This window comes from Acanthaster planci, linkage group LG19 (genome assembly GCF_054643075.1).
Source record: "Acanthaster planci isolate LZ-2023a linkage group LG19, COTS_SCS, whole genome shotgun sequence".
Lineage (NCBI taxonomy): Eukaryota > Metazoa > Echinodermata > Asteroidea > Valvatida > Acanthasteridae > Acanthaster > Acanthaster planci.
The window spans coordinates 8,504,869-8,519,352 of NC_141795.1; the positions used below are offsets into that span (position 1 = coordinate 8,504,869).

Consider the following 14,484-nt stretch of genomic DNA (forward strand, 5'->3'; position numbering starts at 1 on the left):
GAGACACTACAAAAATCTCCTGTCCCCCCGTGCCAAAAATTCCTGGATCTACTCCTGTGTGTATTCATGTAGTGGGGTTGAGCTTTCTGTTCTAAGAAGTATATTGATACTCATCGTGATAGTTTGGTTTCTTGTGAGGGGAATTTTTCGCTCTCATGAAACATTTGTCCATGATCAATAACCCTAACAGTCCTCAATCCTTCCCCTGTTGGAGGACTGAGGACTGTTAGGGTTAATGAATTTAAGGGACTTGTGGGTCCAGTTAGGCGCAGCAGGGCTGTGTAATCAAGCATCCAACCCCCCCCCATCATTCCTTCTGTCAAGATCTTCCCTAATCTCCCAGATTTGTTTTCCCTTTATCCTCATGCTCAGTCAAAATATTTGGATTACGTTCTCTCCTCCCCCCCCCAGCTCAAGGAAGAAAACGGGGGAGAGCTCTGTCTGGCATTAGGGGACCACCTGCCCTGTGATTTGTAGCAAGGGGTCTGGCCAGTGGACAAAAAGGATATCTATCACATTTGAAATGGTAGTGTTGTCAGTCATTTATTTTCTATTTTCCTTGTTGCTGAGCAACCTTTTAAAAAAGAATTTCAGAAATTTCCAAGTGTAGCCAATATTGTAAAGATTCTGTTTAGATTACTAAGGTTTTTACCCAAGTGAAAAATGATTCGATCTTGAATCAGCCATTGAGGGCAGATTGTCTTAAATTTTATTTTACATGTACATGTACGTGCAGGTGAGATTTTTAAAATTCTTAAGTTACATGATCATAGATCTACAAAAGGTGGATTTTATGTGCATTGGCAGTGGTGTAGTATTTTTTCTGTCTGTATTTCAGGGGAAGGATACGTGTTTATGTACTGCGTCAAGTTTGAAACGCTTGACTTTACCAGTCGACCACATTATCCCACACTGCACTTAAAGATGCACACTGCACATAATGCCAGGGTTTGTTGCATCCATCAACCTCAAAGAGGTTTGCACTTTAGTTTGCCCAGAAGCCACCCTCATCAGCCGATGAATATTCTTTTACTCAGAAGATCAAATTCTTGTTCCAGTACTTGGCCTCAATATTCCAATCTACCAAGGGGCAAGAAAGTCCTCTAGCACAGAGATCAATAAATATGGATTTCAAGAAAATCCATCACTCTCTACGAACGAGGTAACCTGGGAAGGAGTGGAGCGGTCACGGATCGTGGTCTCTTTGAGACGGTGACTCATCCCAGCGTTTGACAGCAAGCGCTGGGCACCGATCCATAGAGCAAGAACCATCAGCGGGGTTTGGTTGGGGGGGGGGATAACAGGGGAATATCGAGATATGAAATTTCAAGCCCAATGAGAAATGACGAGCAGATTCTGCTCGCAACAAGGGGGAGAGAAATCCGACACCTGGACCGGGGCATCTGCAATCGGAGCACAGAGGGGTTCGGTGCGGCGACCAGTCGCAGCAAAATTATCGCCGGGTCCGATGCCTGGAGGACACGCACCCAGAGGGTTTGGTAGGCAAGCCATGGTGAATCTGCGTGGGCTGTTTGTTAGGAAAGCCCTGGTGTAGGGTATTAATTGTTAATCCTTGCAAACGCAGAAAGGGTCGGCAGTGCATTTGCGTAGGGATGGCTGTAAGTGGGCACCCTGAGGATATAATGGGTTTAATGAGTGAACAGCGAGGCAGCATGAAATTTCTATTGTTTAAAAGAACCCCCCCCTGTAACTGAAATTGTGGAGGAAACATTTCCAGAGGATTTTTTTTAAGACAGCTTATACCTCTGTGTCTGGGGGGGGCTGGCAATTGTTGATGTTACCAAGATGGCTTTCAGCAAGGATTTCCACCTGCGTTTGGTTTGCTTAAGTTGGATTACTTAAACCTCTCAGAATTCAGCTAAATCCAACCCTTGGTCGAATATGCTCTGAATGAATCCACTGCGTTACAAATATCAGATTTCATGAGGTTTGATGTCCTGTGAACCATCCGTTACTACGTTGGATTCCTCTGTTGGTTTACCAAAGGCGGGTTTGTTGGTCCGTTCTGTCCTAATAAATGCAACCCAGAAACAGTAGAAAGTGTGTTACATGTTTGGGGCCTGTGAGTAGAAGGATGCTCATGTCATTACATGTAGCAATAGTTGTGTGGCATAGAAATTAAATCAGTTTATTATATCTGCATACATTACATGTTGTGGTGCTGCAATGCAGGCATGTGCATGTACATTGTATATATCCACATGCTTATGTATGGCATTTGTATGCAGCACTGACGGCAAGTAATTTCCAAGAAGTTCGATACAAGTGCCGACCGCCGACAAAGAGCTACTTCGGTAAGCCCGCAGCGCTTGCCCCAAAACGAAGCACGCCAGAGGTCGCTCGGTGCCAGCACTAATGTGCGCGCGCGGGGTCGGCCTAATCATCGTGGCTGTATGCCGACCCAACCTGCACAGGCTGAGCACGCTCGCATGCTCCGTTATCAGAATGACCTTGCCCGTTTGAAATGACAAAACTGGCTCCCTGGTGCTGACACTTTCGAGGATTGTTGCCCATTCTGTCTGTTTTCTAATTAGCCCTGTGTTCTTTTTGTTTTTTTTTCATTGTATAGTGTTTGATCAAGTCATGTACATGTAACTTATACATGACTGTTAGCTGATATTACCTACCGGTACGTCCACATTTGCCTGGGAATTTTGTCTTAACAGTACGCTGAGAAAGGGGGTACAAACTTCAGTTATTCTTGGAAACTTTGAACATCTGCACTCACTTCTGCATCGATATCTGTAGCAGTGTCCTTATTTCTCCAAAAAATTAGGCCAGGTACAACCACGGGCAAGAACGCTTTACCCAGGTACAATGTACATTTGTATGATATGCTGGGAGAGGGTTGTTGAAGGCTCAGGGGTGTTGTGGCTTGTTTTGGCTACATTCATGATGGTGGTGACAATGTGATGGAAATAGCCCAGTCCTCCTGACCCCTGTCTGTCTCCAGGGTTGCTTGTCAAGGAGTGGGTAGGCTTGACAGCCAATCACAGGGCCGGGTCTGGCAGGCTGTTACCTACTTACATGTACATGTACATGTATTATCCAAGATATACATTGTTATGTGAAAGCGTGGCCTGCAAAACATTTATTTTACCACATGCTTGCAGGCCTGACCACTAACTCAATTGAAATTGACAACTTAACCCCCCCCATGTTCCCCAGAGCAAACAAAAAAATGTTGTCAGAAGGAAACAAGGCACATACACAAGAAGATTTTTGATTTGAAATGGATCATCTAGTGACCCCATGACCTGTGCATTTGAGATGCCTGCCATTTGCCAAAATATCACAGTATTCATTCCGGGTCTTGTCTCAGCACAGCTTCTATCATGGGGAATGACAGAAGGCTGGCGTAGACACAGTGACTGCTTGAAGTCGGACGAGCTCCATACGATTGGGCCCAGCACTGGTCCCACCACAGCGTGTCGCTAAAGACAGCAAAACGCATTTCACGCGTACCACAGAAAGGATAACAGCCAGTTTTCATTCCCTCCCCCCAACCAGTACCCAGCAAAGATTTGTATTGAAATCATTCAGCTAGCAATCCCCTGGAAGTTACCGTGAACGGATGCGTGTGTGTAATAGAAACGTTGGAAGGAATGCTTGTGTGATGTGTTATACTGTGCCCTCTGCCATAATATATTATGGAAGAGCCCATATACATGTACATGTGCCAGCAACAGACATTCACATGTGTGGTGTACTTGCACGTGTACACAATCAAAATACATGTATTTGTGTGCACTTCAAAAAGAGTAATTGTGCATGTAATAAGCCATTTGGCAGTTGAATTTGAATAAATCTGGTGCACGGAGTTATCTGACTGCACATAAACATAATGATTTGAATTCCCCAGACTAAAGACACTGTTGCTATACCTGGTGATTCAGGGCAAGCTTTTGCATAATGACCACCATCTCTGGAATGGACTGGTTCCTTTTTTGCCCTTCTTATCCATTGAAAACAGTGTATTGTTGCAAGGCGTCTCTTATGTACATGTAACAAAGCAAAAAGCTTGCCCCAAATCACGAGGTATAGCAACAGTGGTTTTAGTAAGGAGAATTCAAGTTGTTATGTTCACATGAATTTGAAGAACTCAGTGTACCAGATTTGGGTCAAAGTTAACTCGCAAAAGGCTTATTGTGCATGTATAGGTGGAGGTACTAATTTGCAGGGACATAATACGATGTTTGAGGCCTTTGAAGTCTGAAATGTGTTGTCTACATCAGGGGTGATTTTTGTCAGGATTTTTCCTGATTTGGGGATTTTTTGTCATCAGGAGTTTCCTAATTCCTGGATTTTTCAAACATTTTTTTAAATTCTGGAAAATTCTGAGCTTACCATCAAGGTGTTTTTACATATATTAAAAAATGACATTAAACTCAAGAAATGGGTATTTGAAGAGGTGCTTTTAGGCGAGCACAAATGTATAGCTACTGCTGTGGGGCCCCTTACAATGTCTGGGCAAGCTCAGGTGATTATTTCATGGATGTTTCGTTTTCCTTGAATACATCCTTGCTACATGCTTGTGCACTCGTATATCATTGAAGAGAGATGTTCCTTTGAACATCTGGAAGCCAATGCTCATCCCAATGGCCACGTCTGTAGTCGGTGATCACCTCATTGACATCAGCCGGCGTTACTCCACGGGGTATCGGGTATCTTCTTTATCACATTATCGGTCGGTCCAGGCTCAGAAGTTACGGGCGCAGGGCAGCATAGCCAAGACTGACATTTTAGAGTTTCTAAAAAAAGGGTTATGATCTTTTTTGTTTTTTCACGTAGGGTGCATCCCAGTTGTCAAATTTTTTAAGGTTTCGTTGTGAGCTTGTACATGAATGTATGCATTGATCAGTAACCTATTTGCTAATTGAGATCTGCCTTTGCTTAGCAACTTTGCCTGCCTGTCAGATTTTCCTCCCATATCCTGATTTGTTTTCTTTCAGTGGGTGGGCAGATTTTCATGATTAGGTGCAGGTGTCACCAGTGATTAATCCATGTCAGCTAGGACATCAGGCTTTTAAACTCAGCCCCCTTCCCCCCACATACATGTACATCACCACCAGAAATATGGCTGTAACCCAAAAAACAGTGGTTTTAGGTAGTGCCTAATATCTTGCACCTTAGAATATTGATAAAGACAAATACTTGTACTTTTAACTTTGAAACAAGAGTCCTACCTACTGAAATCTGAAAGAGTCCTAGCGAATTTTCCCTTGCTCACTCCACCATGGACTTACCAACTCAGAATCCAGCATTTGAGTGGTGTTGTAGTTTGTACCATCCAAGAGTTTTTGTGGTTGGAAAACTTACACGTAAAGTGCATTGGTGAAGAAAAGTTGTTAAATCATACATGTACTTATACATATTTGTACGGGTGATTACTTGAATGTGCCGATATTTGTACTTGTACATCTAGTACCAGAAGTAGGTTCTTGGCTGTTGTCGTAGTTGAGTACGTTAGGACTTCTTTCAAAAGTCCTTTTCATGAGACCAGTCACAAGTCCTTTCATAAGACTAGTCATAAGTCCTTTCATAAGACCAGTCACAAGTCCTTTCATGAGACCAGTCACAAGTCCTTTCATGAGACCAGTCACAAGTCCTTTCATGAGACCAGTCACAAGTCCTTTCATAAGACCAGTCACAAGTCCTTTCATGAGACCAGTCACAAGTCCTTTCATGAGACCAGTCACAAGTCCTTTCATGAGACCAGTCACAAGTCCTTTCATGAGACCAGTCACAAGTCCTTTCATAAGACCAGTCACAAGTCCTTCCCTAAGACAAGTAACTTTTAATTAGCTTTTGACTTGGTTCAAAATGACTTTGGATGGCTCGCCATGTGATGGACTTGCAGGGACTTATGATTGATTTAATGACAAGTTTGCAACACTGAAATTCTTTGCTGCACTGTGGGTTTGGGATTCAGAAATCTGATCCGCTGTATTAAATAGTGGGACCAGACCAGTCTATTTTGTAGTTCTCATGTCCAGGCCTTCATCCGGTGGTTCAGACTTCCGGACCCAAGTTCTCACGATTTTTTTTTCAGAATGGAAGCCACCAGTAGTGGGGAATCACAAAGGGCGCATTGTGGTGAATTGCACCCCAATATAGTCAGGGGGGGTTGATAGACAAGACACCATTTGGAAATGTCCTTGTCGGAGATTGATCTTCATATCACCTCCTTAGTGTACAGCAATGCAGGCATTATGTGCGGGGTCTGGTCTGGTTTATAAATTGTGCATTCCCCCCCCCCACTTGTCATTTTGACTTGACTTTTTTTACAATTGCCGGTAATCCTCCGTCATTGTCGAGGGAGTAGGCCGGTTCCTGTCAGTATCACTTCACCAGCTGCATGAGGAAACTGTGTGATTTAGCATGTATGTTAGGTGCATTTGGACAATACTCGGCTCAATGACTTAGAAAATCTTCCCCTAGGAAAAAAAATTAAGAAGTTGGTCTTGCAAAGTGAGCTTGGTTTTTTTACGGAAAACTTCTGCATTTTAACTCAGTTGTTACAAGTTTAGAATGAGCTGTCTGTTCAATAAAAAGTGCCTTCTGAAATTGTCGGAAATGTGGCAAAGTTTTTTTCCCCAGGTTCACAGATTTCAAACAGCTTCCTAAATTTCCCAAGTTTGTTTTGTCTCCCCCAAATCATCGGGGCATTTTCCAAAAATAAAAAATAAAACTGTGACAGGCACGTAAAAGGATAGGTGCAAGTCTGAAAATTTTCTGTCAGTGTGATCGCTCCGTCTGTTTGCCATTTCGTCTGGGGATGGAGATCATATTCACAACAGATTATTCACTGCCGTCTCAGTCTCACAGTTGGAACTGATCTCTTATCAGCTGAAGTCTGTTCCCACAGTTGTCAACATTCAAACTGTGTATGTACGGATGCTGGGGTACTGGGTCACACAGGGCAGGCTTGTGGCACAACTATTGTAACAGGCAATGGGAGATCACTTTACCATGCCTGATGCCCGCTCAAAGCGATGGACTAGTCAAATTTCCCGAGGCGGCCCAACCATCATCCATGCATGTTGCACTCACATCCAGGTTTGTGGGACAGTCTACTGACTCCTTCCTTTCTGTGCATGCATTTGGAGCTTCAGTTTTGTTTTTTGTATTTGTTTGATCAGGATAGATGAATTTTCCTTGGCCTTATTCTGGTACTGCCACCAGACAGAGTCTTGATGTGAACTGGCGAGATTGAATGTCATTGAGGTATGAGCAATTGGGGATCTATTGCTCAAGAGTTTATTGAACAGTAGTCTTGACTATTGAGAAAAGATAAATGAGGACATCATGGCAAGCCAGGCAGCGTCTAAGAATGGAAAAGATGAGTCCTCGCAAGCCTTGACTCTTACCAATCCATGGGCCATCTGCCTTGCCCATGAGAAAACGGTCGAGAGAGACAACGACAAGGACAAAACAGTGAGTCCGGCCAAGGGCTCTCCGCTGAGGACTTGGTGCGGCAAGATGGGCCTCGTCAAACTTTTTCTCCGCAAGGCCCAGCCTTTTTATTACCTCGAGCTAGCCGGGGACTTGGTCAGCATGTCAGGTAGGTTTCATCTTACGGAGCAACAGGGACACCAAATTTTGTCTGTTTGTCAGTTTGTCTGGGTTTTTCGAGTCATGGTTCTGTCTGTCTGTCCTCTCAGATCAGTGTTTGTGTAGTTGTTTTGTCCCAGTTTCAACCTATAATTAAGCGATGACTGGTAATTTTTGTTGCTATTTCTATAAATTGTTGCAGGTCCGAGATTACTACTTCCAGCAGGCCAACAAAATGGCCACAGTAGTGTCGGCAATAGAAGCCTGGAGTTTTTCAAACAGGAACTCAGCATGAAGCAGTCTGGGGAGAGTGTTGAAAGGGGTTCCCCATCACCCCTCACCAACAGGATTGACAGTGACCCCGCCGGGAGGGCCAGCGAAAATGGGTCGTTGGGGGCGGAGGACCGATGCCACCACCGGAGCCACCGGAACTACGAGCAGCTGCGAAGCGAGTGCAAGAAGGCTATCATGCAGCTGGAGAGCCTGAAGCGGCAGCACTCGGAGGTGATGGAGAAGTTCGAGCACGCCAACCGGGAGGCGGAATACTGCCGCAACCGGTACCGGTCCTCAGCCGAGACGGCAGAGCAGCTGCGGGCTGAGCTGCAGGCCAAGATGCAGGAGTGCGCTGAGCTGACGGCTGACTGGGAGCAGGCCAAGCGGGAGATCCTCGACCTGCGGCAGACCCACGAGAACGACCTGAAGGAGCTGTCAGAGCTGAGGATGCAGAACCGCGAGGTGATGAACCAACGGGGGTCATCGGAGGTCCTGAATAAGATGTACGACACCGCTTGGGATAAGTACGAGGGATTGAAGAGAGAGTATGAAGCTCTCAAACAGAGGAATGCTGATCTGACATCCAGGAACAGCATCTTGAATTTCAACACGGAGCGGATGGAGGATGATATTAAGAGACTTAAGGGGCAGTTGGAGACAGCTTATTCGGAGCGGGACAGGGCGTATACAGAGAGGAATGCACTGAAGCAACAGTGCACCGCCGTCATCCGAAAGTACGACAACGTCTTGCGGGAGATGGATGACTCACTGCAGAGCACGAAGCTTGCCAACCAGAAATACGAGAAGGTGCAGCGGGAGCTGAACCACCTGAAGCACGTCAAGCACGAGATGGAAAAGAAGATCGAGCGTGTGACGGAGGAGCGTAATGCCGCGGTGCGCGAGTACACGCTGGTGATGAGCGAGCGTGATGACGTGCACAAGGAGATGGAGAAACTCCAGGAGGAAGCGCAGACCGAGAGCTCCTGCCGGAAGAACGTGGAGGAGAAATACCGGAACATCTTGGCCATCAACGAAGCCCTGAAAGGCAAGATGTATGTGATGAGCAAAGAACGTGACCATGCCTTGAGAGAGTACAATGAACTGAGCGATCGCTATCGCGACATCATCAGTAGTACAGCGCTGGCACAGAAGGAGCGCGATAAAGCACTGTTTGAGTTTGAGAAATTCAAGGAGGAGAGGGACGTCGCACGGCGGGAGCGCACCGAGGCCCTGGACCAGCGCGACAAGCTCCTCCAGGAATGCTACAACGCTGTCCAGCAGCAGAAGTCCATCAGCTACGACTACGACCAGGCATTCAAGGAGGCCGAGGTCCTGCGGCGCAACCTGGACACAGCCGAGAAGGAGCTGAAGGAGGTGCAGTCGGAGACGGACGACGCCAAGCGCCAGCGCGACCGGGCCTTCCAGGAGCGGGTCAAGATCATGATGGAGCGGGAGAGTATCCGGACACTCTGCGACAAGCTCCGGCGGGAGCGCGACCGGGCTGTCAGCGACTTTGCCGAGGCGCTGAGGAATCTTGATGACGTCAAGAGACAGCGAAATGATGCCATGAAGCAGCTCAAAGAAATGAAGTAAGTAATTTCAAATTACTTGCAGTGTGAAAAGATTACCGGTGGCTCATGTACATGAAGCTCATAAATGTGCACTATGCATGTGAGTAATCCAGAAATTAGGCGTCCAATAGTGTGACAGCTTTGTGTTCCTGTTCTCTCTGACCTTTGTTATTTGACATGGAAATGTCACCGGCATTGATTTCAAACTATTAGGCTTTCTTTGACGGGTAATTTGCATTAATTTATCACTCTTGGAAATTAGAAAATGTGTTCTGAATTTGCAAAATCATGTCAGATGTGACAGGGACATGAAAAAAAAAAATGGACTCCTAATTTCTGAAATTACCCACGTGCGTATATGTCTTTACCTTTTATGTCTTTGGTTTTCATGCAGATATCTGAAAATGTATGAAGCAGTTCTAGATTTGGAATCTGAAAGCAGCAATTGCGCAGTCCTGTTATTTGAAATCCGAGACTTAATTTCAAATCCGCTAATATTTACATCAGTATTTATGTCATTAATATTGAAGAGGAGGCCACACAGATTACAGTGAAATTTGTGTTGCAGGAGAGCGAATGGGACTTTTTTTTTTCCAGTTGCAAAACATGTGCATCATTTGGCAGGGAGCAAATTGCGCAGATCCAGCCCAAAAAATTTAAAAAAACAGGAACAGATGCCGTGCCAGGTTAAATGAGCTGGTGACCTGGCAAAGTGTTGTGGATGGATGGCCAGGCTCCATTAGGCTGGAACACTTCCCAAGGGCATTGTAGGAAAAAAGAAATAAAGGCTGTCACAGATTCCGTGTACGTGTATGTACATGTATAGTACGTGCTTGACAGATACTATGGAGAGATAAATTGTATCGTCTAGACAGTTCGGTGTCTTTTATATTTAGCGAGGCACTCCTGATTTGCATGTATCACTCCCGTGAGATTCGAAATGAGGTGTCACTGGTCAAGTGTGACCGTGTCGGTCCTGACAAGAATGCCTCATGGGCCAGTTTTCGAAAAATACTCTCAGCGTATGACTGAAGACCACCCCCCCCCCAGTATGCATGCTGGCCGAGTTACAGGTTTGTGTTACAGAGTCATCAGTGGTGTCTGGTACCAGGAAACTGGCAACTCTTGCCCCCAGGTCTCTCCCAGCCTACAAGCAAGCACATTGACCCCATACTCAAGAAAGTTCCCTCCAATCATTAAAGCACACAAAGATTGCTGTATGGATATTTCATTCACCTCTGTGCATGATTTCTTTTGGGAACCATCAAAATACATGTGTTTCATATAGAGTGTTCATGTAGCTTTGAGTTGTTCATTTTTATTAACACTGCGTATATATTTGAAATTGGTTTGAAATATCCTTCCCAGCGTTGCAACTGTTCAAATTATTCAATGCGGTGTTTTGTTTTTTTTTGGCAAATCACTGGACATGCTGGAGGAGGCTTACATGAATTTCACAAGCGCTGTAAGTTGTTGACATGACACTCGCGTACGTGAAGCATGTTTCACCAACAAATGATAACTGCTAACAAGTTGCGAGTTAATGTATTGATCAGAAAAAATGTGGATTTTCTCAGACAGATATTGTAAATTTGTCTGAAAGAAAACAAAATTCAGAATTGTCCTGAAAAGTACCATTGACCCATTCAAATCATTTTAAAGTTCGTCAAAAAAAAAAATCAGTCGCTTTGAAATGGAGTGCATGTAGTCAGTTTTCCACAACCCTGAATCAATTTATTCTTAAACTATCTGGAGTGTAATTACTTCCACGGTTAAGGACATGGGGAAATACGAAGAAAAAAGACCCATGAAATGATGGAAACGTACCATGAAGTGGCCACAGTCCGTTTAACAGCCTCTGGCATATAAATGCCATTAAGAATGTACATGCCAGGGATGTACAGACTCACAATATCGAAATGGTTTAATTTGAAATGTCAATTGCACGCTTGAGACAGTACATGCCCGGGCTTTGCTGGCCGTCACTCAGTTTCCAAGCGGAGTTTAGCCCAATTATCTTCGGTGACGATGTTGTGTAATCTTCTTAGCCTCCTTGAGGGCCTCGTTGCCGGCGGGAGAGAGGGGGAAAAGAAACAAAATTGGTTATTGCCTGCTGTCGCATCAGATGGGTCTGGTTGATTCGGTCCCTAAAATGGATTTATCGGTGCTGCGGTAATTGATGGGGATTACGCTGCTGGGAATGTGAGTGTAATAAAGACTGACTGGGTTTTGCGTGAGTCTGGCATTTGAGACTTGGATGAGAAAATGGAACAGTAATGAACCCCACAAAAAACTATTACTGATCAGTTTGGAAGAAAAGAGGATTTCCCAGAAGGTTACAGGAGGCTGGCATCACAATTTGACGTGGAGGATTTGGCTTTCTTGCTTAAGTGAACTTGCTGTCGTTCGGACATTTCAGTTCGTAACAACCCTGCATGTATATATGCACGTCGTGATTACCTGTAATGTTTAATGGTTCATGTGCCTTTATCAGGTTTTTAGAGTTCTGAAGGATAGGATCAGAAATCTGTTACCTCACAAAAACCAATTTAAATTGATAATTGAAATACGCTCACCTTTCTCTACTCGAATAAAAAATTGGCAACAATTTAAGTTCCTCCCCACCACATTGTGAATCGCTGGTATTCTCCACGTAGGTAACCCAATCCTACCAGTACATAATGCAAGTAACGGTTTGCATTAGAAAGAGCAGACCATGCTCATTGCTGTTATGTGTTACTCAGTTTGGCATCTTGCTTTAAAAGGAACATTATCCCTAACAGTCCTCAATCCTTCCTAACAGTCCTCAATCCTACCTAACAGTCCTCAGTCCTTCACCTGTTGGAGGACTGAGGACAGTTAGGGTCAAGGAGGAGAAGAATGTTGCGAGTTCCTATTAATGTGATTGTTACAAGATTCTTTCAAAGACCTTAAACTCCAGAGGGTCTGGCAACTCGCGATTCATTCCAGTTGGAGTTGGGTCATTTTTCTGTTCGAAACAGACAAACAGTTTCAAATTGGTTTTGATATAGTCTTCCAGCTGATGCGTCAACCATCAGTCAGTGATCTTCTACAAGTGTCAATTTTTTTCCCCCATCAGGGAGAAAATGCAGAAGCAGACGGAGAAAGAGATGCACACGGGAATGAAGAAACTCATCACTCACCATAGCCGGGATTCAGCCATTGACGCAGACTCCCAGGAATGGGAAACGGAGACGGTTGCCATAGAAACCGAACGAGTGAGTAACTTTCCTGCACTTGTGCTCCCCTCTTTGCAAATGAAAACAGCACAACTCTAAGAAAAGGTGTTATCCCACTGCCTTTCTGTAACCACTGTGTATACAGTGCTAGTGCAAGCTTTTATGAGACTGTCAGTTGAAATCGTCACGAACAAAATGGCTGAATAGTTTTTTCCATGCCGTTGGTGAGGATTTGTCAATTCTTAATTTAGAAATCTGACTTGCCCTGGATTTGAACCTGCGCCCTCCGGAATGCAAGTGCCGTGCTTCACCAAAAGAGCTTTCCAGCAAGGCAGTATGCTGATTTTCTTCCAATCGTCAACATCCTTATTCAGATGGCATTACTTTAAAATTGCCACTGGCAGTCTCTGATAACTCTGGAGATGATGCAGTATTCGGATCTTTTACTTCCTCCCTGAACTTTTTGTACTCGATTCCATTGTCGTTTTATCTTACCCCCAGGAGGATGGTGATGTCAGCGTGCTGGGTTTTGATTTTGGCGACAGCAAAGACCACACCCAGATCCCCGACGACTGCTCACTAATCATCACCAAGGTGGACAAGGGTAGCCTGGCAGACGGCAGACTCAAGTAAGTCCTCAGGATAGTCTGGTTCATTTAAAATGAGGACCTACAACGGTCTGTTGTCAGAGCAGGGCCTTGGAGCTGGCAGACTTGTGTCAGTCCTCAGAATAGTCTTGTTTGTGTAAAGTGATGATTTATGGTGGCCTGTTGTGAAAGGACAGCCTGGCAGGTGGCAGACTCATTTATGTCCTCAGAATTCTGGTTCATTTGAAGGGAGGCCTGTGATTGTCTCTTGTGAAAAGGGCAGCCTGACTGGAATAGTGTTATTGCCCGAATAATTGGGCGTCTGAGAAAAGAGCAGATGTCAGAACACTTCGTGCAAGATTTTTACGTCTCATTTTCTGAACTGCAGAGTCAACGATTACGTGCTGAGAGTGAACGACATTGACCTGACCAACGGTGACCGGACTGTGGCTCTACAGGCGGTCAAGAAAGCCAGGGGCGTGATCAACATGGTAAGTGGTGTAGACAATCTTGACAGTCCTAAAGTAATGATACTAGTTGAAAATGCCATTACATCAAGATCACGGCACCAACAGCAACAACAGCCAGTGGTAAACAGGTATAATTGCTGTATACTGTATATAAGTGTCTGACTCATAAACACATGGTGAGGGGTTCGAATCCAGCCACCGGTTACATGTTGTGACCTCGGGCAAGTCAGTTTACATGTACTCCCACCTGCCTCTCTCCACCCAGGAGTATAAATAGGCACATGGGAGCGCAGCGATGGCTGTTGTGTTTGATTAGCCACTTGAGCAGAGAAATGGCAGCTCCAAGCTGTATACTCCCAAGGGATCTGAGATGGTTTTTAGGAATGTTCATGGCTCAGTGAGCAGGGTTGATATTTGATGTTTCGGTACCTTGACAGGTTCCTGGTTAAGTGCACTTTTTCAGACCATTATTATTTGTCGTCATTTGGTTTGTTTTGAGCTACTGTTAAATTAGGAAGCAGTGTTGGAGCACTTTCAATCAACACCTGGACCTTCCTTAAGTTTGGATTCGTAGTTTGTGGGTAATAATGCATTTATGGCTGATTATTGATGCTGGTCTTGACGAGTTCTGTAGGAATCAGATCTAGGCTACGAAAATCACAAGAAATAATATGGATCCCAAACAGCCATTCCTTGTTCTCGGTAACTTTTTTATTACCTTCTGGAGTTGTACGTGTATGTCTATCCTTCAGTTTCTGGCCGTATTTGGGAATGGAACCCTCCCGATTTCATTTGGTCAATAGAGAAC

At 44.7% G+C, this 14,484-nt stretch overlaps 1 protein-coding gene across 4 annotated transcripts in view; it reads left to right on the plus strand.

The window, feature by feature from the left end:
- Positions 1 to 14,484, plus strand: part of LOC110984490 (disks large homolog 5-like) — a 66,039-nt gene that overhangs the window by 36,207 nt on the left and 15,348 nt on the right. For 3 of the 4 annotated variants that reach the window (XM_087149139.1, XM_087149137.1, XM_087149138.1), the window contains exons 2-6: positions 7,164 to 7,585; positions 7,778 to 9,437; positions 12,520 to 12,658; positions 13,121 to 13,248; positions 13,595 to 13,697. In XM_087149139.1, coding sequence (XP_087005265.1) covers positions 7,330 to 7,585; positions 7,778 to 9,437; positions 12,520 to 12,658; positions 13,121 to 13,248; positions 13,595 to 13,697 — 2,286 coding nt within the window. In that variant the 5' untranslated portion in view covers positions 7,164 to 7,329. The remainder of the gene's footprint in view (positions 1 to 7,163; positions 7,586 to 7,777; positions 9,438 to 12,519; positions 12,659 to 13,120; positions 13,249 to 13,594; positions 13,698 to 14,484) is intronic. The other variant, XM_087149140.1, reaches the window with a different exon arrangement.